The sequence below is a fragment of the Odontesthes bonariensis genome, chromosome 15, assembly GCF_027942865.1.
Source record: "Odontesthes bonariensis isolate fOdoBon6 chromosome 15, fOdoBon6.hap1, whole genome shotgun sequence".
Lineage (NCBI taxonomy): Eukaryota > Metazoa > Chordata > Actinopteri > Atheriniformes > Atherinopsidae > Odontesthes > Odontesthes bonariensis.
Genome location: NC_134520.1, coordinates 5487614 through 5513310, shown reverse-complemented (window position 1 = coordinate 5513310; position 25697 = coordinate 5487614). Strand labels below are relative to the sequence as shown.

The window sequence follows — 25697 nt, the reverse complement described above, 5'->3', positions numbered from 1 at the left end:
TGGGCTCCTTGGGCTGAATTCACATACTGCAAGTATTGTTAAAAGAATATGTTTTCAGTAAAAGCTGGTAGCTTCTACTAAATTATGGTGCTTGAAAGTTCTACAAAAAGATCTGCAAGCTTAAGTTAGACTTTTTTGGGGTTTTTTCGTTCCACAACTATTTCCAAAGTCACTTTTTTTTTCACTCCACCATAGCAAGAGCCAAGGAACCAGTAAGGGATTGTTGCTATTTATTTGGCTGTTTTTTCGCAAACATTATGCAAAAACGTCCAGGCCCGAATCTCATGAAACTCTGTGTAGAGTCGAAGCATGAGCATATGAAGGAAGCTAGCCTCGATCTGTCTAAAGGTAAGACCATACACCATGTAGCAACTGGGACGTCAGTTACTGTCACAGAAAGAATGGAGGATCTGATTGAATTGGAAGACGAGATGCACTCTCATAAAATGGTAGCCTGTCAACAACAGGAGGACCCCACCACTCTTTTTGGAAAAATATACAAACAGGATACATTTATAGGTGAGCTGTTTAAGTAGTATGCAGATTTAGATACCTTTCAAATCTGAACAGAAACAGGGTAGCTATTTTTCCTTGTTTCCAGTCTAAGCAAAAAGGCTGCAGCTGTAGCCTTTTTTTATTTTAAAGAACAAATGTTGAAGTTAAATTACTTTTGCAGCTCTTCCCAGTAAACAACGTGACCTAACATGCTGAACTAGTCTTTTAAACTGATTTTCCTTAACCCCTTAACGCCTGAATTTATATAGCTGTATATAAAAAAATGTTTTGTTTGTGTTTTAGCTAGTGGTGGGCCGTTATCGGCGTTAACGTGCTGCGATAATTTGAGAGTCTTATCGGGCGATATAAAAAATATCGCCGTTAATCTATTCTCAAAGTTGGGTTGGGAACTGGGTCAAAATAGGTAAGCAAACTGTGATGACTTTTACCTTGATGTTTTAGCTCGGGTGTAGGCCGATGCACTTTGTCTGCCGTTAGGTGTGATGAAAACAGAAGAACGCCACTTTGCAGAAGCCTGTGCTAGGCAGTTTGTGGAGGTCGCTAATCTGTGGGGGATAGTTGACAAAATCTGCTCTGTTGGAACAGACAGCGCTCCTAATATGGTAGCCGCAGGGAGGATACTGCCCTTCGAGCATCTGCCGCGTGTTGCACATGTTGTACAGAGAGCGATTGTAATGTCACTGCGAGAAGGGGGTTTTGATGCTGCACTTGCCAAGTGTCGACAAATGGTGGGACATATCAAACACAGTCCGGCCAACGCAGACGAGCTGAAAGTCCAGCAAACCTCCTTTGGGCAAGTCCAGGAGCCGCTCGTGCAAGATGTTCCAACACGGTGGAATTCCACCCTCGAGATGATCAAGCGCGTGAGGCGCAACAGAGACGCACTGCACACAACGCAACAGCAGCACCACCTGGCCCTCCCAACAAGTGCTGAATATGAGAAGTTGGCGAAGCTAGAGAAACTGCTGGAGCCATGCATGTGAATAAGCTGGTCTGCCTGCTGCGTGTTCACCAAGAGCGACCTCGCTGGAGAAGCTTCGCTTGAGAATTTGCTTTGGTAGCTTTGGTAGCTTTGGTAGCTCGTGACGTCACATTTAGAATGTTAAATTCTTAAAGGCCCCGCGGCTGTGCAGCACCCCCGCGAGAAAAGAACATGAGGAAAGAGAGGGCAGGGACACGAATAAACGTAGCCTGGGCGAAAGCCGACTGTTGACTCCGTCAAACAGTCTGGAAAAACCCAAGAGGAATCCGTTTCCATGGAGGGTGGGACCTTACTCAGCAACTTAAATTCATTGGAGTTCCCTTAACCAATCAGTAATGTTTAGAAAGGACGTAGGTTATGCGCCGAGGTTCATGCTTACTCTCGTGAGGCTCTAGCTCGCGAATCACGCTTCCCACATCCGCTTTCATTATACCGGTACCATTTGATAAATCAAACTTTTCCCAAAGCCAGTTGGAAGGAGAGCTACGACATCCTTGCCACTAACAAAATTGACGAGGCATTCCTCTTGCTCTCGTTTTAATTGTGTAATGCTCTCCAGAGTTGAGACAACTTCATGGATAGCTTCTAGCGTTCTTCCGTCGCCATGTTTATTTCCGCTGCGGTTGAACTACAATTATATGGACTACAATGGACTCCGCGCGTGAGTTCTGCGTCACCACTCGCAACTGTTTGCTGATTGGCAAAACACTGAGCGAACCGAGGTAGGGGGATTTGGCCAGACTATGTGCGGAGCCAAAATCTTTGGGCGGAAGTACGTAGGATGGCGTCGCCAGGCTAGAATAAACGTGTTGTTATTTACAATTTGTTATACAAGATATACATCACGTTACAAATTATGTAAAACTACATTAGGTACACCTGAGAAGAGCAGGAATAGCAGAGACAGCTGTGAAAAATAAAATAAATTCAAAATAAAATCCGAAATAAATCCGAAATAAAACTTAATTGCAGTGAGAAAGGTATGCGTGGGGTTACTACACTATTGTATTGAAGCACTCGACACGGCAATTGCAACAGTCTCAGGATTAAACGACTATTGTTTGGATAGGAACCAAAGTTTACACGTCTGTTTCCGCGAACCCCGCGGATTGCCGGACTCCTGAATGAGCCATTCTAATCTAGATTAATTTCAAGATTTCAGTGAGATTAATCTAGATTAAAAAAATTAATCTATGCCCACCACTAGTTTTAGCCTTTAAGTAGATGGTAAATAATGCTGAGATTATTCATTTCACTTTTGCACAAAAAATAAGTAGAAATTTTGGTATGTTGCAAATTTGCGACAACAGGCATCCTGATCAATTTGGTATGTTTGGTATGTAATTTGGTATGTTGCTTATTTGCAACACCAGGCATAATGGTCAATAATAAGATAACAACAACACAGTAATATAACAGTGAAAAAACAATGTTTTTTTATTCACCCTTTTTTTTTTTTTACATATTTATTTATATAAAGGTTTCTAGGTCCGTAGTGAATATGGACTAACCGGCATTGGGGGAATAAAGATTCTATCTCAGCTGGTTGATTGAGTCAAACGGTTTGTAGCATATATGCGACAATAGGCGTTAAGGGGTTAAGTTTATGTATTTGTTTATTGAGTGTCCACCACTTTTCATACTGTGTGTGATATGTTACAGAAGTGATTAGATTTTGATATGGTCAGACCCTTCTAAGAAGCATGTGAACACAAACCTGATCTGCCTTCAGGCTTCGTCTTATGGCAATATCAGAAGTTTAAAGCTGAGCTTAGGCCAAGTTAAGCCCAAACAAGCTGTTGATATTGTCATGGCTGAGCTCATCTTCTCTGGGCTTTTGGAAGGCTTATATTTTCCCATAGTTACATTATTCTTTGCTTCACAACACTTTACTGAGTTACTTAAAGGCTCATTGATTTTCATAATTTCACTTTTCATATATCATCTGTTACTTTACCTTTTTGGATTTCACTTAACTGAACACATCACATTTTTACATTAAATAAATGGCATTTTATTCCCATTTTCACACATGTACATAAGTTTAAGTACAGGGTATACATGCAAAACACAATATGACAATTTAATGAAGAAGGGATGGATTGACATGCAGTGCTCTGCTTGGGGCTTATTACTCTCAACTCTTGTAGTACTACTAAAAGAGCATCAAAGTCAGGCTCCTTTATAAATACTTTAATGAGCCTGAAAGTCACATGACCTCATAAGAGATCTTGGAGCAAAGTTTTCCATTGCATCATATCATTGTTTTTGCTTTAAGAAACACTTGGACTTTTAGTTCCTCTCACAACAACATGAAGGCTGTGGAGTCAAAACCTCCTAGACCTGTATGTGTATGTTTATTTTAACTGTTATATTTATATGACATGAATCCGTCTTTAGCTAGACTAATAAAACTACTGATTACAAGCATATATAACATTACTGAAGTTGGTCAATTTATTAAAGGTAAATGACAAAATTAACCATATCAGTAGAGTATGATTTAGCTTCAAATAAGGAGTGATTATGCATTTAAACTGTTTATGAGATAATGAAATGTTTCTTATACATCTATAAATTGACAAAGTCACAGTCAAAGTCTGTCATTCTGCACAAGATGTACTTCCACTGCCGATCTCTGAAACAAAAAAGTGCAAGACAAAACTCGTCAGTTCAGTAACCATAAATGATTCGAGCAATTTTGCTTTGACTGTTTGAACAGATCTTGATTTTAGTCAGAAAGTATTGAGGAAAAATATAAAACGTTTGAACAAACCTTAGCACTCCACTAAAGGTGGTCTGGGCACCACGGATGAAGTAACCATAACTTGGTATAACCAGTTCACCTTCTTCTCTGTAGTAATTAGGAATGTCAATGGTCTTCCTGTGCATAGCAGCAAGGGATTGGTTAACATTCTGAGGAGATAAATTCTACTGTATAAACCTTTAAAAAGAATTACACCCTCATTTACTTTCTTTGCTGAGAGTTAGATAAAAATCTATTCTCCTTGTGTCCACCTGTTCAATGTGAAGCTACAGCCAAGAAATAGGAAGTTTATATGAACACAAAAAAGGAAAAAAGGTCCAAACGGCTAGCCTAGCTTTAACAGCACCTTTCAAGCACATTTATTCTGTCTTTTGCTGCCTTCGAGTGGAATTTGTAGACTCTTTATTAAAACACAGTAAGTCTATTAGGTAACTCAGAAAATTTCCACTTACAAGGTCATAAATAATAAAGGAGTGGCGTGTTTATTTGGACTTGAATTGTTAACATGACCTCATCTGAAAGCACTATTTGAAAAAATGCATGTGTGGGTATGACAGTTACTTCCTGAAACCTTTACTAGCCTCTTGTTAAACCCAGACATAGTCGTTGTTACACTTTGTGTTTGGACAAAACAGAAAGCATGAAAAGGATTAACCAGTTTCCTCTTGCTTCCAATCTTTGTGCTGTTGACTTGGGATTGCTATTGATTTTAATTATCTAACTCTTAACAACAAAATTGTCCAAAATGACAGACTATATCTTTAATATGCCCATAACACTGTGAGAGCTTACATGCAGGAGTAGGGACAGCGGCGTTTGTAGTAGCAGCAGTAAAACTGCCATTCACGGTCAAGTACGGATTCAAAGTACTTGCTTTGAACACCTGCCACCAAGCCATTGCGGGTGCATGTAGAAGTCCTGCAAAGACACAAATCACAAGTGGCATAGACTTACTTAAAAATAATTAATTTCTCTGCATTTAGACATGACATTTAAGTGGGAAAACATTTTGGATAAAAGGAATATCCATGTTGTTAGAGGTAAATATTAGTCATTCATTAGTGTAGTTTGTTCATGGCCCATACAATAGCTGGCACCATAACACATCCAAGAATTCCACTTCCAAGCAGCAGGGAGTGCAGCGTGTGTAGACCTGTAGACATGGCAACATGAACATAGTTTTCAGCCATTCAGCCAGTGATCACTGCAGGCCAACATCCCACCCAGTATAACTCAAACATGGTAAAGAGAGGCGGGCATGGCGATGATAAGGATCATTCACAGTTTTTGCAGTTCAACAAGTGGACTGGTTTGATTTACTCAAAGTAAATCAAGAAAGCACAAATGTGTTCTGCTCTCCAAACCACAAAAGGTTATATGAGGTAAATATAGTAGTTTAGCTATATGATTCAAGATACTGTTGTCAGGCTACAATTCTTTCTCCACGCAGGTTTTCTAAAGGTTGATTCAAATCCCTTAATTAGATCAACATTCCAGTGAAGCTGATAGTTAGTCAGATGAGTTTAAGTGAGGTTGTGGGACTTAGAATGGGCTAAAATTAAAAGTCATGGATATGAAATTAAAGGCTGACCTCTCCGTGAGTGGATTCTTATTTACTGACTGACTCTGAAAGATTGTTGTTGCATCATCTTTCTCGGCTATCCAGTTTTTATGAACAACTTCTTGCAAAAGCTCAGGAAAAGACTCAAACATCTGGCCTATAAACTTTAATCAGATGTCGCTGAAGGACCACGCACAAAGCCTGTTGGATGAATCTTGTTAGAATTCACTGGAGGTGGTTGTGTTCTCAGGAACTGGCAGTTGAAGACATATCACTGTCTCTGGAGTGAGACGGTGATTCATTCTGGCCCTGGAGGACCTGGCTTTGTTCCTCTGACTGAGAAAACTGGACAAAAATCTGATTTTTATGACAGTAGAGATACAAATGTGGAAAGTCTGAGGTGTAATCTTTGTTTAGCAGAGACAAATTGAAAGCTGAATCTATAACTGTTCGGAAGCTATTCGTAAACCCCATTCTTTCTTAGTAAGTCGGTCCCGTAGCTTAAACTTAAATGTGATGAAGTTACTGGTCAGAACTACTTTTTTTCCTAAGAAATGTGATACATTGTAAATGGTCAAAAACAATAGTGAAATCTATGGAACCTTCAATTCATTCTTGTAAGACTTACAAAAAAGTGTCTTTGTGGATACAAAAATTAATCTTAAGTGAAGTTGGCTCCAACAAGAGTTGGCTCTTTTTTTTTGCTATTTAGGCATTTATGGACAAACACATGTTTCAGTGTTAAGCCAGAATTATACTTCTATGTACAGCACAGAAGCAAGTATGCACAGTGGTAATTAAATATGTTCATGTTGTGCTTTCTTTCATACTTAATATTTTCACTCAAAGTTAGCACTGGGTTCAGAGCAATAGTTTCAACTTTTAATTTGTCATCCTTTTAGCAACATTCTATTATGTAATCATTGTGTGGACTATACTCCTTACCACGTACCTTTTATTACTCCTTACTTAAACCAAGTCATATACACGTTAGCTCGCTAACACTACTTTTTTCATGTAAGCTAACTATATGAGTTAGCAGGTCATGAAATATCGAGTTAACAAATACTCTTTGCATAAGAATAGTTTGTGTTGTGTAGCTTGTCTTAATTCAGAGACCATAAATATTCTAAACATGTATGACACAACAGGAGACTATAGGACATGTTATCACAAAAGAAAAAATTGATGCAAAAGTTATGCCTGCACAGTGAAGATGGCAGACAAGGCTCCCAACCTAAATATATTAACTATCATTTTTGTGTTTTGTGTGCGATATTGCTGACTGAAAAGTAAGTAATATACAGATAAGCAGAAAAGAGCTGTCGGTCTGATGGTCAGATAGGGATGTTTGTTTTCTCATATTTAGCCCATCGGGTTGATGGCTGTAAAATTTCAGAGCTGCAGCACATGTGTGAAAACATCTTGAATTCAGGAGGTCATACACTCTCAAACAATCACAAATAGTTGTAGGAGCTATGTCAGACCTTTCAGAATACATCTTGGTTGAAATATGTCCAAAGATGTGGTTACACAGCCGCACAGTTATTTCATGCTATTGTCATTATTCTTTTAGTACTTGTTCAACATTTCATGTTTATATCATTCTACATCACGTATTTATATTACAAACTGTTAAATTCCTCATATAACATTATCACAGTTATTATAATGCTATTTGCTATTTATTATTTCAAGATTTTAAATAGAAACATTTTTCCAGATTGCCTTTCTGTATGAAAGAGAAGACATCCCTCAAATTAAACTGTTGCTTAATTATCAAAATTTTGACTGCATCCTGCTCTCTAAATATGTAAGCTGCACCCGTACCTTATTTCAGTGTAAACCCATAAACAGCTTTGATGCTTAAGCGTACAGCTGAAGAAGACAAAGAAATTAGATAACATGTGGTAAAAAACAAGTAAAACACTGACAAAAGTCAGCAGACCCACCACTCCATCCCAGCACGGTTGATGTCATCCCACCAGCAGTCACTGGGCTCACCCAGTGTCTCAGGTGTTGGCTGGCATTCAAATGCCCACAAGCGGTCAGAGCCGTCTTTGTCACTAAAGTAGCTCCTGATGGCTACAAGGGCCTCTCCGTGGGGACACTGGAAGTTGAAGCCCTGGCGGTAGCCGTTGACCCAGCCCATGTCATAATGGTCTTGAGACTGAGCTGCCACCGGGGCCAGCAAAGAAAATGCCAACACAATCAGAGCAGGATTCATGTTGAAGAGATCGGTCCGTCTGCTGTGCTCCCTCACAGCTGCCTCACTTTAAACTCCTCTGAGCCCTTTGTTGTCCAGATGTTTAGTATCCAGGAGTGATGTGTAATTTGCTGGTCCGGGACAAATCCAAAAGTGGTCCTTGTTCTATATTTAAGGTCGACTCTGAGACAGAGCATTAACAAAGTCTTTATGCAGACAAGGGTTTACCTTAAGAGACAGCTCTTTCAGGTTACATGTGATTCAGATATTTATGTGATGTTTTGTCTGACTGGAGAATGCATTTACGTGGTAACCATCTGAATGCTTATGCGGCTTGCTTTGCTGTAGGAGCATTGACTTATGAGCTATTTTATCACATATTATTTGTAACAGGTTCATAGCGTCTGAATAAAACTTGAATATTTTGATCATTAAGCAGCAGCCCCCCCCTGATTTTATTGGCACTAGTGGCTAAATTTGACAGTCTAGTGATAGGAAAGTGGGCACACAGAGAGGGGAATGAAGACATGAAGCATGTTTCTCACCTTCCAATTTTCTTATCAAGCAGATAAACTAGCATTACAGCTTGCAGTGCAAGATAAATGCTGTTTCTGGATGCAGATATTTTGACACCTTCTGTAGCTCAGGAGGAAGAGCAGTTGCCCCCCAATCGGAAGGTCGTGGTTCAACTCTGGCCTCCCCGGGCTGCATATCGAAGTGTCCTTGGGCAAGACACTGAACCCCACGTTGCCTACCAATGCATCCATCGGTGAATGAATGATTAGAAAGCACATAGTGTGTATAGATGTAGACGTACAAGTACAGTCCATTTACATGCAGGTTGATATCAGCATGATATCAGATATGCTGCCATGACTAGCATGCTCAAGAATTTGCAGGTTTTCCCATTCTATGAGAATTAGATATACAAATCCCTATTTTTTCCAGAAATGAATAACACTGATTATATTGTCAATAACGACTGCCAAGAGGTGGGACATGTTAGTCGGTAAGTGGTCAGTTGTTTGAGTTGAGGTTTTGGCAGGAAGTAGGCAGGAAATATGGGATCTTGTTGAGTCCAAGTCTCAACATGTAAGAGCTGCTCTGGAAGGATTTGAGCACCGTACATAATGATAGGGTTGCTGGTTTTAATGTTGTGCCTGATAGTTACGTATCATACAAACAGTATATTTCAACAGTGTCATAACAGTTTATATATTTCTAGTATACTGGTATAGTACAGCATATTATATAGTACAGTAGTATTAGTTAAGAATAATTTGATGGTAGGAGAGTATATCTCTCTTAAAATCTGAGGTCACAATAACACCCAAAATAATTCAATAATAATTGTGTTGGTTAGTTATTATTCCAAAGTAGTAGAAATCATTTCCATGTGTAATAATAATTTACACAAGCTTCTTTTTTAATTATTGCTAACTTTAGCCATATTATTAATTTTTTATTCAACATTCATTTAACTCGGAAATTAAAAAAAAAAAAAGTTAAATCTCTTACAAGAGTGTGTATATTGCTGTAAGCAGGACATGCAATATACTGTAGGCAGCAGCTTAATCATCAGTAATTACAGAACAATACACAAATAGTAAATTAAATTAAGCTTATTTTGAGTCGAATCACAATTCTGTGTTGAAAATACTCTAATTGCAATACTAATTGCAAGTGTGTTTAAATCCACAAAGTAAATTAGCCCCTAAGATATACACTACCAACTACCAAACTTCAGGGAGTCACGGAATCTCTTTTTAAAAAAGAAATAGCATAACGTGAAGATAAGTTGCCTGCCTCGAATAGCTAATTTTCAGCCACTGTAAGTCTTCGTGAAATACATTTTTCATGTTCAGTGTAATATTGTCCTTGAGTGTCTCTAATCAGGTGGGGAGATGAGAAGTTGAAAATAATCTGTCATATCCTGAAAGTTTAACACCAGAAAAAGATACATAAAAGCTGTATTACAATATTAGCTGAAATAACAAAGAAAACTAATCATTTTCAAAAAGTATTGTCTCACTATAGAGTTACTATTGTCTCAGTTTTGCTGAGGAGTCAGGACCAAATAGATGTTCCACAAGGAGACACCCCTCCTCCAAAAACGTGGTTGGTATGTTCATGCTGTTCATGCTTTCATTACATTCAAAGAAAATGTAGCATTAACTTAGGTTGAGAATAACTGCATATAAAGTGCAAAACAAATGTATTTTAGCCCCAACCATGATCAACATCTAGCCAAATGATGTTCTGGTTGTCTAAAGCCAACCAGGAAGTAACAAAGTTTCCTCATAGCATAGCAGGAATCAGGTCATGACAAAATATGCATAAAGCAGGCATGTAATAAAATACTTCTTAATTAGCCCACGAACACACAAGAAACACTTAAAATTTAGCTTTAATATCAACAATGTAAAAGATATAAAATAATCGCAGAATCAAAGGAATTGAATGTATTCTTCAGTGATGGTGCTTTTATAGCTGCTCCTCAGGAAATATATTTAACTGAGCATGCTATTAAGTAAGCTATTTTTTTTAATGTAAAGCTGAATGCAAGTGTCGTTCTTCTGTTGTTGTACGTTCTTGTGTTCAGGCCAAGAGAATGCACTAAACACCATGTCTAAGTTACACAACTTTTGATAGTTAACGGTTTGCAGGGAAGTGTTTGATTTTAAATATCTCTATAGTATTCATGTAACAGATTTTTCATGGGCTTTTGGGATCAGGTTACCTTGTTCCCTGTTAGGGCTTGAGGATTACAGTAGTAAGTAGCGGTCTATAAATGGCTGCCAGTTAATACTGAAGGCTGCAGCTTGTAAGACCTCCCAACCTCTGTTGTTGACAGATATATTGTTTGTCACGGTTTATTGTGGGAACATTTTGAGCGAAAGGAGTCAAAGAAACATTAAGAAACCAAACTTATTTTACTCTGATTTAAGATAGATGTGGTCACATTTCCTCAATTGTACTCTTTAATCTTGAAAATACTTTGGAAACCTTGGTGCTATCTCTTTGCACATATTTTATTTCATTTTGCCACTGCTTTTGAGAGTATTTTATTGCACTAAAGTCAAACATTTCTTAATGTGTTTCCTGCCACTGTGACAGTATAACAATGACCATCCTTACAAACTTTCATTTGTCAGGTTCAATGCAGGACTTCTTACTTGTAATAAAGTATTTTTACGGTCTGAATTCACTTTTTTTTACTTAAAAGTGAATAGTCTGGGGTGGTCTGTGGTGTGGTGGGTTGGGTAGGCGTCCCATGTACAAGAGGCTATAGTCCTTGCTGCAGCTGGCCCCGGTTCGAGTACCGCATCGGACGGCCCTTTGCAGCATGTCATTCCCCCTCTCTCTGCCACCCACTTCCTGTCTCTCTTAACTGTCCTATCCATTAAAGGCATAAAATCCCAATTAAAAAAAATTATTAAAAAAAAGTGAATAATCTTTTAGCTTTGGTTGTCAACAAGAGAAATCTGTTGGATCACTGGGCGGCAGAGAATCTGACCTCATGCGAGAGCTCATCCTCAAAGCATCTAAAAATAAACAACAGCACAAGTTAAAGAACGGAGTGTATGAGTCACTGCAAAAGGAGTTCCACAAACTTCGAAATGGAGCAGATATGAGAGGTATTTATAGATGCTACTGTCTATTTAAAAATCTCTATTTAGAGCAGTCCTGTTGAGAATGTAGGGCTTCACTTACGATACTTTGATCTGACTGTGACATCCAGGCTTTGCTGTGCTGCAGATCACCGGGTGGAGGCAGCCAGGCCTGCAACTGAGAGCTAAGACCAACCAGCTGAAGTCTGAGTCAGATTAAGCTGATTTGACAAAAAAATTTTGATTGACTTCACAGGTTTCTGATTAACAGTCTAAAGAATGTGGGTGTAATGTGAGCGGGTTGATTTTTCGTGCAGTCCATTGATGGGTAAGTGAATGAAAATAAAGTCACAAGATCTTCATGTCAGATGTGCAATTGTGAATACCAGCCCTTCTAAAGTAAATATTTGCAAGCTACAGCACACATCTGCTTTTCATCATAACTAACCCAATGTTCATATAAAAGTGCTTTATTATGGTTGGAGGAAGATTCCAGTCATGCATTTCGACAATATGCCTGCATTAAACCTGCACACGTTTCACTGTAAGGTGTGCATGTGTTTTACACATGCTAAGCTTAGTGGACATTACATTAAAATCCAAGGCCCTGTCCACATGTGCAGGGGTTTTTACAAAAACTTTTTTCTGTGGTTTGGCTGTTCTTGAAAGATCATTTTTGAGTCACTTGGAATTAAAAAATTGGAAAACTTATCCCAAAGAGAGAATATGAAGAAACTCATTTTGCAATGTTGGCTGAGATGTTTACATCAGGTGTTCTGTTGCTGTCTCATTTGTTTGCACGAGGCAGCCCAGTTTGCCATAAAATAGAAAATGTGTGTGATCAGGTGGACATAAGGTCTTTACTAGGATTCCTTGACTGTAGAAAAACTCATCACGTTACTATTAAAAAAAACGAAGAAAAAACAAACAGATGAGTTCTCCTATTTTGAAGTGAAACGGAGGTTATTTGTGAAGTTATTGAGAGTTAAGAAATGAAGAGTAAGAGCAGTTGTTTCAGATTAGATAGTAGTTACATTGACTTACTATGTGTACAACTTTGAACTCATTTGTTTGGATAAGTACAACGAATGACTAATTATATTTACTATTCCTACTGTCCTTTATGTATGTGTGTTGTCATTAATTCATTATCAACCAATATTTGTGTACTGCAATATTATACTACTGTAACCAATCGTGTCATATTTTTGGATCTTCTGCAGATCGGTGACGCGATCAGGCCTCAGTGGAAGACAGCGAATGTTCATACCTTGACAGGAAGCAACTGCCGTGAACATGGTGCCAACCATTATGGCTCATATTCACATAAGTGTGTTTTCGTATGGAGATCAACTTGCAGTCCATTAACTTCCTTGGGAATGTCTGTAATCTTTTATAGATGTGCTAAACTCCACATTCTGTTTTTTTTTGGAGAGAGACTGAACTGTTTGCTGGGAAATCTATGAAATCAAGTCACAGCGAACAGGCTTACAAACTACTAGCATAGCAGTCAATCAGTATCATTACCTTTTGAACACATATAAGAGTAAATTAAGGCCTAAAGTGCTGGGAGACCTCCCATGATGCATCTTACCTAAGACTGCTCTCTTTTACTCTCTATGTACCATACGACAGTATTGTTGTCATTAATTTGTGCTTCTCTTTCTCAGCAGGTATCCCTGGCTTGGTGCTAAGGTGCTTGTTGTTCCATCTTTCCTATCCTCTCAACCCCCAACCAGTCGAGGCAGATGGGTGTCCATCCTAAGTCTGGTTCTACCAGTGGTTTTTTTCCTGTTAAAAATACACTTTTTCTTTCCACCGTCGCCTCGTGCATGCTCAGGACAAGGGATCAAAATGAAGTTTGGGTGCAGTCTGTTGGTTTCCTTGGCTTGGTAACTTTTTTAAATTGACTTTGTAGGAATTGGACTAATTTGGAATTCAATGAATTGGAATTGATTGAACTATGATTGTATTACAGGGACTTGGATTACAATTGGCTTAAATTTGGCTGTTTGTTTGAAGTGCCTTGAGATGACATTTGTTGTGATTTGGCTCTATATAAATGAAAATAAATTTAATTAAATTTGATTTAATTGAATTTCAGCTGTATTTATCGAACACTGGTATTTAAATAACGGGAAACTGTGTAATATATGGAGTGCATGCATAGTGGTTCATATTTCTTAAAATGTCTCCAGAGAATTACTACCAGGCAGACCTACCTCTTTTAATTTGCCTCTCCCCTTGTATTATCAGAGTTTTTCTGTAGCTAACTACTAACATCAGCCTCTTCTGCTGTCATAGTCAAGTTTATCCATCCAAAAAAAATCAAATCAAATAAATTCCTTACATTGAACACTCGGTGGCATTGGCTGTATGTCAGCCATGTCCCCACAGCACTTCTCTTATAATTACAATCTTGGACAATTTCTCCTCTGAGCCGTACCACTTGGCCATATCCCTACTTTTTGTAGGATTAGGTGCTTCATTTCTTTTGGGAAAGAGTAGTGGTCATCTAACCATTCGAAAGAGTCCCAATGCACTTGTTGAAGGACTAGATTTCCACTATTCCCTGATATCCTAAATAAAGGGGAAACTTATTCCTGCAAAATGGAGGGATAGAGCCACGGGGAGGAGCTGGGACTGGGCCTAAGTCAAGAGTAGGCATGTTCTCCAATCAGCCATAAAACCACTGACAGTGGTTCACAATATTACTAACGTTCTGATACCAGAAACTCCAGGAAGCTGGCTTCTTGGTTTATGCACAGCTGTGTGCTTTTTTTTTCTTTTTTTTTCTTGCTGTACTTAGAAGCACAAGCATCAGCAAAAAGAAAGCCCACAGTGCCAGTGTTCTCATCATCGTTTGCAGCACCATCACCAACATCCCCAGCAGTAAGTATATGAGAAGGAAAGTCACATTGTAAAAGTGGGGTGAGCATATGAGTGTGTGTGTGTGTGTGTGTGTGTGTGTGTGTGTGTGTGTGTCAGTTATATGCCAAAGGCTTTACCAGGGCTCTCAAGTTTTCAAGTTTGCTTGGAGTGAGATTCGGGCGGGGCAGGGGCCGGGCCGTGTGCGTGGGGGGGTTTCTTTCGTTTTTTTGGGGGGGGGGGGGGTGGTCCCTTGCAGTATCCCATCGCCATAAACTAGCTACAAAGAAATTGTTTTATTTATACCAAAATCACAAATCTTCACTTTTACACTAAATTCCGCTATATTTTAAAATAAATTGTTTTAGGTATGCAAAGTCTTAACAAACATGAAAATTTTATGAGTGTTGTTGTAAGTGTTTGTAGCAGATTTTGATGCTTGATGACTGATATTGGGGGCTCCCATTTAAAGCACTGTGGCTCAATGTCAGCCATTTTCACAGTCATGATGGATGACAGAGTTCCATTCAGAGCCAACGTGTTCCTGGTCGTGCTTTTATTGAGCCCCACCATGGAAAAAACCCTCTCTGCATCAGCATTTCAGTGTGGCAGAACTAATACCAGTTTGGCAATTGTAGATAGCCTTGGGAATCTGCTTATACCAGTCACCTTTGAAAAAAATTAACCACGGAAGCCTAATTACACTCCTACATATTTTTCATTTTTCATTAAGTTGCTCATGTCAAAAGATGTGTGCTGAATATTTAGGCCTACTACTCCAACAAACACTTTAATCGGCAGGTATTGGTCTTTTACAAAGAGTAGGAAAACTATAGTAACTAATAAAAGATTCAAATAAATGAAGATATGACCTGCTGATGATCCTGACGGTTCTCTTCCACCTCCAGCTCCTCTACAACTTCTGCACGCATTAAGAGCATAATAGGTTATGTCCGCTGTGCATTCATGGAACGCGTGCTTGCAGCTGAAAGCTATTTCAGACCTTACCCGGCAACAAGAAATTCTGTTTTCTGATTGGCTGAGAAATTCTATTTTGTGATTTGCCGATGGGTTGCTAAATCAAGACAGCTGTACCAGAGCTATAGTTCTGAGCTGTACAAGTGCAGAGTAACCTGCCATTGACTCGTTTATAGTATAGGCCATTAGAATATCTGTGCGACGAAGTTGATCATTTCTCAGCGTGAGAAATAGCATGTGTGGCGTGTGAGCGTGTGAACTTGTTGAAATGCGTGTGTCTCACGCTCATTGCGTGAGACTTGAGAGCCCTGTTTCACACAAATTGTGTATATTATTTTAGGCTGATGCTTTATGATAAGACGTATTGCATCACTTCCTGTTATCTTGATTGTGTTCTGAGGAATTTCTTGCTCCTCTTGGACTTTTAAAAATCACTCAATTTCTTCTTATAAGTCGCACATTTTGCTCTATCGCATACTTGTTCTATTCTTACACTCATTCCTACAGATCTTTGGTGTTTATTTTCACTTTTTAGTGGTGTGCTTGGCTCTCTAGTTTAGCATGGCCACCAGTTCTCTCCCTCCATCTCCTGCTTTCACTTGCTTCATATGTCAGATGTTTAGTTACTCCTCTGCCTCCTTTAGCGATAATGGTACATGTAACAAATGTAGCCTTTTTGTAGTTTTGGAGGCGGGGTTATCTGAATTGGATGCTCGACTTTGCGCCGTTAAAAAACACCCGATTGCTAGCCAGGTCGCTTTAGTCAGTGCGGAGCCACCTAGTATAGCTAGCGTAGCTAACCCCATTGGTCACCCCTTAGCAAAACCTGAGCAGCCAGGACCCCAGACTGGCTGGGTGGCGGTCAGGAAAGGGAGGAACAGCCCTAAAGTCAAGTTCATCATTAACCACATTAACCTCTCCACGTTTCAAACAGATTTTCCCCACTCAGCGACATACCCACCGAGGATAAAACCCTGGTAATTGGCAGCTATATAGTCAGAAACTTGGCATTAGAGACACCAACGACCCTAGTGGAATGTATTCCAGGGGCCAGAGTGGGTGACGAAGAATCTTATTTGAAACTGCTGGCTAAGGATAAGCGCAAATACAGTAAAATAGTTGTTCATTGCGATGGTAATGACACCTGGTTACGCCAATCGGAGGTCACTAGAATGAATGTCGCATCGGTGTGTAATTTTGCCAAAACAATGTCGGACTCCGTAGTTTTCTCTGGACCCCTGCCAAATCTGAACCGTGATGACATGTTTAGCCAGATGTCTTACTTCAACCTCTGGTTGTCTAGGTGGTGTCCAGCAAACAACGTGGGCTACATAGGTAATTGCCAATCTTTATGGAGAAAACCTGGTCTGATTCGGAGAGACGGCATCCATCCCACTTTGGAAGTGGCTGTTCTCAGTTTTAGAAATATGGATGTTTTTATTAGTCATCCAAAAACATGACAACCCAGTATGACTGTGTCTGCTCCAAAACCACTCAAATTAAATAAATCAATAAACACAAGAGGAGCAAATCCAGAAAACTCCCCAAAAAATTTACCCAAAAAATTTAACTGACCAGAAGTATAAAACTATTAAATATGGTTTGCTGAATATTAGATCTCTCCTTTCCAAGTCTCTGTTAGTGAATGACTTCATTGGTGATCATTGTATTATATATTCAATATATTTTGTCCTACAGACCCCTGGCTGCAGCAGGGGGATCATGTTAGCATTAATGAATCAACTGCCTCTGACTATCTAAATGTTCGCATTCTGTGAACCACAGGCAGAGGAGGAGGAGTGGCAGCTATAGGTCAATTTATGGTCGGTGACGCAAGACGCAACGCAAGCCCTTAAGTGGTTGCAAGCCCCCCCTTGCGTGCTTGCGTGTGTCACCTCAATTTTCTAAACTTCACGCAAGACGCAAGATGCAAGACGCAAGACGCGAGTGCAAGCTACTATCTACATCACATCCGGCGGCGTGTTCATCTTCCGGTTTCATCCCCTAATAAAAGACCGCTGTTTTCAAACGCCAAGGTAGAAAGCGAAGAAGAAGAAGAAGAAGAAAAAGCATGAATCCACTCGAAGAGAGACTTGCCGAAGAGCAAGTCCTGTCTGTCCTGGCGGTGAATTTCCTTTCATCGTAGTAGGCTTCTCTAAGGTCGTCATTGAAAAAACCCGCTGCTCCACCTACTGTCCTGGTGGTGAATCGCCACGCAGCACACGCAACCGCCGACAAAGCAAAATGAAGCATAAACGGCTCGAGCCATAAACGCAAGCGCAAGGGCAGTTAAAAGAGGTAGAAATTAAGCTTATCTTCAGATCAAGGTTACTAATCAGTCCTAGACCCAAGACTAGTTTTAGCTCTTTTAAATTTCTGATTCTCAGTTTTTCCCACCCCAAGTGGAAATCACTAAAACCTCTTAAACCTCCTAAACCTAGATGGCAACTTGTTGGTGTGAATCATCCACCTGGCCCTTATACTGTTTATGTCTGAATTCTCAGTTTTTATCCCAGTTGGTGCTGAGTACAGATAAAGTCTTTGTAGTGGGTGACTTTGATCAGTCAGACCGTACATCAAAACATTCAGCTTTCTGTCTGTTGTGGTTTCTTTCCCACGGAACGTTGCTCTCCATCTCTCTCCTCTCTCAGTTTCTGTAATCTTGTTACTTTCAGTTTTTGATTAAGGCATACAAATACTACGGTGGCCGACACGTGCAAATGCGCTGCAAACGCCGAAACAAATCCAACAGTAAAACACTGCAAGAGAAAAATGCGGCAATCACAAAAACGACCGCAGCACACGCACTGCAAACCCCAAAACACAACGGAAGTTCGCCAGGCCACTAGGCAGTCTCGACCTGTGGGATAGGGGATCGACTATGGGAGATCGACCATATGAACGAAAGAGAAGAAAGTTAAAAGGTACGTTGTCATTTATGTCTTTTTTAAACACTTGGCGAACTTCCGTTGTGTTTTGAAGTTTGCAGCGCGTTTTTTTCTGGCATGTGTTTTGAAGTTTGCAGCGCGTGTGCTCCGGTCGTTTTTGTTATTGCCGCATTTTTCTCTTGCAGCATTTTACTGTTGGATTTGTTTCGGCGTTTGCAGCGCGTTTGGACGTGTCGGCCATCGTAAAATACCCATACCTGCCTTATGGGAAGTGTAGGATGCTTGGAGCTTTATCCACAGCAAACTAAACATTGGATTATTAGTCTCTGCCGCTTAATTTTGACCACTATTTACATCCTGCAGTCTTAAGGTGGCACTGAGCTAAACTGCTGGTAAATCATATTAAGAAAGTCAAATATGTTAAATGTCAGTGAAGTTTGTTAAAGCTGCAGTCGGCAGGTTTTCAAAATTACAAGTCTAAAGTCGGAAAATTCGAACTGATAAAACTTTCAGGTCCCTCCCCCAACCTCTAACAAGCTCCGAATCGCCCCCCAAACCCCTCCCCCTCTGTGGACGAGGTTGTGCACGTGAGTTCACACCAGTGTGAGCGCACACAAGCTGGGGCAGACTCACGCTCAGCAGCGTGTGCACAAGCTGTGATTGACAGGTAGGATTCCTCCACCCTAAAGGCTGATTCATACTCGGCGCAAACGCGCAACTGTTCTGGCTCGAGAACCATTAATGACGTCATCGAAAGCGCCAGCCCCTTCACAGTTCCTTCAGCTCATAAGCGCAGTTTGCGCCGAGTATGCGTCACATTTGCAGTTCTCTCCAGACCAGCGGGCGTCACTGTTGAGGAAACAAGCTGAAAAGCATACGAAGAAAGCATACACAATGCCACCTGTGGTGTCACGTCAGCAGAGGCTGGCACATCTGATGCGGAATGAATTTACTCTGGGTGTAGAACTGTATATGTATCTCAGAGCTAAGCGGCTGCGGCAAAAACAGAAGAGAAGGTGGAATGTTCGTCCTTTGCAACAAGACGAACTTTGTGAAACGTTGTCCCAGTGTAACTTCATAGACGTGTCGTACAGATGTTTGTAGAGGCGCATCCTCTCGGTCACCGCGGTCTCTGCAGTGTTCATTTTTTCTTTTTCTTGGTCAGCTGTTTCCGGTGGAGCGCGCGCGAAGTCAGAAAAAAAGTTGTGTGCGCGCCCTTGCGCCGCGCGAGGATTTTCTAGCTTGCGAAGGGGGGCGTGGCGGAATTTTGGGACACGTGACCGTTTGCGCCATTTGCGACCAGCTAGTATGAGCGAGGTTGCGCCGAGTATGAATCAGCCTTAACTTGATTGGTTAAAAACAGCCGGGAGCGCTCGATTTTTGCAAGCATGATTACAGGCTTCAGAGGGAGCTACAGATTTCGTTATTTTTCCTAAACAGCCTATTTAATATTCTACTTCCAGAATCCCATGACAGTTCAAGCTAGTATGACTAAAAAAACGTTGCCGACCGCAGCTTTAATAAGCAAGGCATCAAACTTGTTGAGTCAGTACTGGATGCATATATGGAAAGGTCATGCAAACACCAACCACCTCGCTACAAACACCATGAACATGGATTTGATCGTTATATGTGGAGCGGTAATTAATTAATGAGGACAGTTTAACATAAATTCCATTAGTTAACACTTTATGAGCTGGAATATTTTTCATTAATTATTCATAGGCTGCTATGTATAAACCTGCCATTAACCTTCATCTTGTGTTAGGGTTGGCACCGACCCGTTTTTAGGTTTTAAATGCATAAAATAACCATATAAATTTGTTTATTGCATCAAGGCTTTATGACTTTGTCAGGAACCTCTATTTCAACAAAATAAAACAAAAAAAAATTGTTTTCACTAAATTATAAAATGCTCTAGTTGAAATTAAGACCTTTGTGTTGTTAGGGTCGGTTTCGACCCAGTTATAAAAATAAGATTTTAAAGCAATAATTAGAGCCAAAACTGACATCACAAGTTCACTGTCAGCCAACACACTGCTTTTCATTTTGTGTTTGTACTAAAGTTCTATTGCTGAAAAAAAGAGACTTTTTTGCCTTTTTCTTGAAGTAAATGGGTCGAAACTGACCCGTAACACCATAGATGTTACTATAGTTAATAATATTAAAATGAAAAAATAAATAAAACTAATTTATTTAAGAGATGTGTTCTAAATCCCCTCAGTAATAGTCAGATGACATAACAACCTTTTATTTATTGATTCTCTTGAGGTTCATTTTACATTTTTGTTTTTATTGAAATTGAGGGGTATACTGACAAAAACAAGGCCCAGGGGCCCACACCAAAAATATTAAAACCAATATTTTTATGAATAAGGAAGCCTAACAAGGTAACCAAGAGATGAGAAAACAAATTGGATGATAGATGATTGTTTTTAGTGTATTTTACAACTAAATTAAAACACGGGTCAAAACCGACCCGTTAATATAAGAGATGGTAACAGGGAACTAACACAAGACGAAGGTTAAAGCGCAGGTTGATCATAATAACATTGTTGCGAGTGGCTTGCTTCATTGTTGACTGCAATCCTCATACATACTTGTATTACTCTTCAAAGCATGAACAATTGTCAACATAATTATCTTTGACTCAAGAGATAATCAAGAGCCTTTTTCAAAAAAACACACAACAAACTATCAAAACTAATTTAATCTCAAACTATGACTATGAACGAATCGTGTTATACTTCAGCTCTAAAAACACAACTATCTCTGGTATGCAGGGTTACACAACTGCCACTGTGAGGATGTCAGAGGGTCGCTCAGCATGGTCCATTTTCCTATACAACCTTTGCCATTTAATAGTGCTTCACTGATGAAATTAAGGGGCCAACCAAAAGGCCACCATAATAACGTCTACAAAACAAATCACTTTGCTTTAGGCTGTAACTTCATTAGAACAATGCATTGTGACTGCTTGGAGGATGTGTCCCCTGGAAAGACAGGCAGCCTGAGATAAGCTTCACTGACAGTAGTGATAATGGGAGAGGCGGGATGATTGTCCAGAATATAATCATGCCCAAAGTATTTCAGGCACCCTCTTCTTATTTATTTGGGTACACTGATGCCACAGCGTTCCCCTCAGGCTTCAAGGTTATCTGGGAGATGATATGTGAAGAGCAAAATGCTAAACTGATTGTAAAAGGGACTACAGCAAGACATTTAAATATTCTTTTTCTCAATAAATGTCACACAAACGCCAAATACTATCCTATTCTTATTTAAATTTGCCTGTGATGTTTTTTGCTGCCCGTATTTATGTTTCATATTTTGACACTGTTGCTTACAAACTGAGGAAACATATTAGTTCAGCTTGGAAATGCTGCACAGTTCAGATACTCAACTCCTCTGACATATCCTGGAAAGTGGGACTACCAGAACGAGAGGAAACTCATTTCCATTGACTCAGTGCCACTGCAGTGAACTCAGTACCAATTTTTGAAGTTGAACAGAAACTTTAAACTTCCAAATTTTTTGCGTGAGAAAGGAGGATAGTGATCTTGTGCTTATTTTCTGATTTAAAGAAAGACAATAAAAGAGTTTTAGGAGAGAGCTGCCAAGCCTTTAAGTCTTTTCTTTGCCTTTTTTTGATAAAAGTCTTCAATTAATATGTAAAAGCCAGTAGATCATAGCCTTTTATATCACACATAACATTTTTCCTCTTTCAGTTCTAATGTTTCACCCATCAGGACATAACAAAAAACTCATATGGTCCTTGCCAGGTCTTAGAATGAGGTTAATACAACAGTACATGACGTATTATACTTTGTCATTCTTCATTTTAAAAAAACTAAGCACATCTTTACTGTTTCCATAGGAATTAAGAGAGTAAGTAGTAGCCATATGCTGCTACACAAATGTACTCGATTAACTGATCACCATCAAGTGTGAGCATCTCTATAAATGCAGATGTTTTGGCAGTTTGCTGGTCTGGAGTGTGTTAACACGATGACAATGAGGAAAGACATAAGCAATGATCTTAGAGAATATTGCCACCATCAATCTTGGAAGGGTTATGAGGCCATTTTCAAACAATTTGGAGTCCATCATTTTCCAGGGATAAAGATTATTCTTAATCTTAAGTTAAAAACATTCTAGACAGTTGACACTCTTCCCAGGAGTGGATGTCCCAGCAAGTTCAGCCAAAAGTCAGACGGTACAAACTGAGAGAAATTGAAAAAAAAAAAACAAGAGTTACATCTAAGACTCTACAGACCCTAGTTATCACATTAAATGTTTAAGGTAATGACAGTACAGTTAGAAAAAGAATGAACAAGTTTTGCTCGTGTGGAGGGGTTGCAGTAGAAAGCCTTTTCTCTCTAAAAATAATATAGCCGCACGACTTAGGTTTTTAAAATAGCATCTGAACAAACCTCAAAATTGTCCAAAGTGGACATGTTAGGTCATAAAGCTTAATGCATCATGTTTGGAGAAAACCAAACTCAGCATATCAGCACATAAACTTCATACTACCTGTCAAACACGGTGGTGGAGGGGTGGTGATTTGGGTTCATTTTGCAGCCATAGGACCTGGGCACCTTGCAGTCACTAAGTCAACCATGAACTCCACTGAATACCAAAATCAAATGTGAGGCCATCTGTCTGATAGCAAAGCTTGGCAGGAATATAGTCATGCAATAGAACAATGATCCCAAACACAGCAGCAAATCTACAACAGAATGACTGAAAATGAAAAGAATCAGGATCAACACACCCAGATAATGCAGCTCAACTAAACTCAAATGGGCCTACGCAGTCCTCACATTCTCGAAAGTTCCACTTTTTTGCATCTTTTTATAAAAACAGTGAAGTGTAAGTGTAAATGAATACAGTCGAATTCCCAACAGTGCTGCTTATTTACATTTTTTTTGTTTGTTTCTTTTGTAAGACAGCTAACAGTTCAGGAATTGCAACTGACAATCAGCTCATTAAAGGGGAAGTTTTTTGTTTTTTTTATAAACCTGGACCTTATTTCTGTCATAAAATACGTTCATCTACTCACCAATAACAGTTTGGTGAAAGTCGGTGCCCTTCGGACGATATTTAGATCACTCGAGATCTGCGTATATCCATATAACGCGAGTGAACAGGGCATTGACAATGCAGCCTCTAAATGAAGCATTATCTGTCTTTATTTCACCAATGCTTTTTCTACTTTAGTTCAGAGCTGCCGTGTTGTTGTTATTGGGGGCTATCGGGGGCTTTCTACACACGTGTCTCATGGCGTGACGCGCGGCGATAACGTCATCCCACTAGACGCGTGTGTCTCGATTCCCTCTATGTGTATGTATGCTAGGACAAGGACTGTGGTCCATTTAAATGGCCAGGTCGAACTCTGTTCTCGACTCAGCTGCATTTGTATTCGTACTGAGTGTTGTAGAGTGGGCTCAAATTCCTTCACAACAATGTGTGAGGCTGATAATGTCACTAAATGTCCTGAAATTGTCACACCCATGGACTCACGTTTTTAGTTTTCATGTTTAGGTTATGCTTTTGTTTTCAGTCCATCTTTAGTTTTTGTCATGCCTTAGTTTCCCTGCACTCTGTTTATTAGTTCACTCACTTCACCTGTGTTTTTTCCCTCAGCTGCACTCACTCCCCAATCACTCTCACTCCCTATTTAGTTTCCGGTCTCCCCTGTCTGTTTGTTGGTTCCTTGTTTGATGTCAGTTTGTAACCCATGCCACGATTCCCGCTTCCCATGATTTCCACGTTTTTGTCAAGCTAAGTATTTATTCCATGCCATGTTCTTTTTTGTTTTGTTTATAGCAACGTTTTTTGAATCCGGCTTTGCCGCGGCTTTAGTTTGAACTTTGTTTGTTTTTGTTGTTAATAAATCAACCTTTTTTTTTTGAAAGTCCGCATCCGTGTCCTCCCTCCACACCACAACCTGACAGAAATGTAGAGCCTTGGAGCTGAAAGAGCGTGTACTTCCTCCGGCACATGACTGTAGAATATTTGTTCCTTGCACCTTTGAGACAATATTTTTAGGTGTACTTGGGATCATCATCTTGTTGTGGAGGCTTTCCTTTTTCCATCTTCAGCTTTTTCCAGCAGCTACCTTTACTGCAGGAGATAACTTCTGTGAAATGTTGGGATACGGTTTGATGAGTCAGATTACTTAGAAAGCTTTGAAATTTGCATCACAAGGCCTTTCATAAAGATAAGTGTAAAAGCCGAAGTTTATACCAGTTTTTTAAATTTATTATCAACATGTGATGAAAGTGCCTCTGACAGGCAAAAAACTCTTGTTTTAAGGTAATTTTATGTAATATCTCCACAATCAGGTCATCTGCAAGCTAATCTGCAACATAAGTGGGCTAGTTGCGGTCATAGATGTGAAAAGTGACACTGACTCTGCTCATGCGTCGATGTTTTTCACCCTCTAATGTAATTCAAAAGACTGGGGGAAATTATAGCACAGAAGCTATCTCAATATGCAGTCTGTTTATTCTCTCCCTTCCAGCTAGAGTCTAGATTTGTGGCATATTTAAAATTCAAATCAAAACTAGGTGATGTTAGCTTCAATGGTGAACCAAGGTCACACTTTGCGTATGTTATTTATTCAAGGATAACACTCTGCATGCAATATGCAGGAGACAAAATCTGGTGTGCTGTGTAATGTCGCCATTAAAACAATTTTCTCTTAGCTTATGCGATCAATTCCTGCCCATGACAAAACATTCACTGATTCACATCACACTCCAGATCACACAGATTTTCAATTTCCAAATCACACACACAGGCTGCACTTTTCTTGCTTTTCAAGAAGTAGGTCAGGGATTGCTGAAAGAAACTGAAGCTCTACTAGTGAAGGTGATTTTTATATTGCACAATAGACATTTTTTATTTGTCCCAACAGATATGTTACCAAGTGCATATGAAATGGTTAAGTAGTTTAAACAGGGACATATGACAACATACCCAGCTTTTATTTACTTAAAACTGTACTATGTCCAAGAAATGAGAGGCCATTGGCCTCCCCTTTCTTTAATGCCCTTTAGTCAGTAACCATGGATCAGATCAACACATCATCCATCTTCTAAAGTGACCTTGATTTTAAAGTCGCCTGTAAAGTTTTGCTTATGGAGCTTTGTTGCTATGAACATTAAGCATGTTTACATGATACAAGAAAAAATAATTATAGTGTTTGTCTGACCAAAATCAGACTATTGAATACATGTAAACACTCTATCACTGTGGTACTCTGACTGAAAAATTTAATATAAATAAATGAGTTTTAAACATATTTGGTTGTGG

The 25697-nt window shown here is 39.5% G+C and overlaps 1 protein-coding gene, 1 long non-coding RNA gene and 1 pseudogene across 3 annotated transcripts; 2 read left to right on the top strand and 1 right to left on the bottom strand.

The window, feature by feature from the left end:
- Positions 1-3043: 3043 nt before the first annotated feature.
- dpt (dermatopontin) lies at positions 3044-8104 on the bottom strand. Its single transcript, XM_075486214.1, has 4 exons — positions 7779-8104; positions 5058-5183; positions 4275-4382; positions 3044-4136 (listed from the first exon to the last, which is right to left on the bottom strand). The coding sequence occupies exons 1-4, from the start codon at positions 8051-8053 to the stop codon at positions 4070-4072; spliced, it is 576 nt and encodes a 191-aa protein (XP_075342329.1). The 5' UTR covers positions 8054-8104; the 3' UTR covers positions 3044-4069.
- A 3489-nt stretch (positions 8105-11593) lies between these two features.
- LOC142400972 (uncharacterized) lies at positions 11594-13617 on the top strand. 2 transcript variants are annotated; one of them, XR_012773020.1, is made up of 4 exons: positions 11594-11670; positions 11775-11971; positions 12867-12973; positions 13317-13617. It is a non-coding gene; the product is annotated as an uncharacterized LOC142400972 (long non-coding RNA). The 2 variants fall into 2 exon arrangements; XR_012773019.1 differs by having other exon boundaries at positions 13314-13617.
- Positions 13618-16050: 2433 nt separating this feature from the next.
- Positions 16051-16949, top strand: LOC142400913 (uncharacterized; annotated as a pseudogene).
- Positions 16950-25697: the final 8748 nt, after the last annotated feature.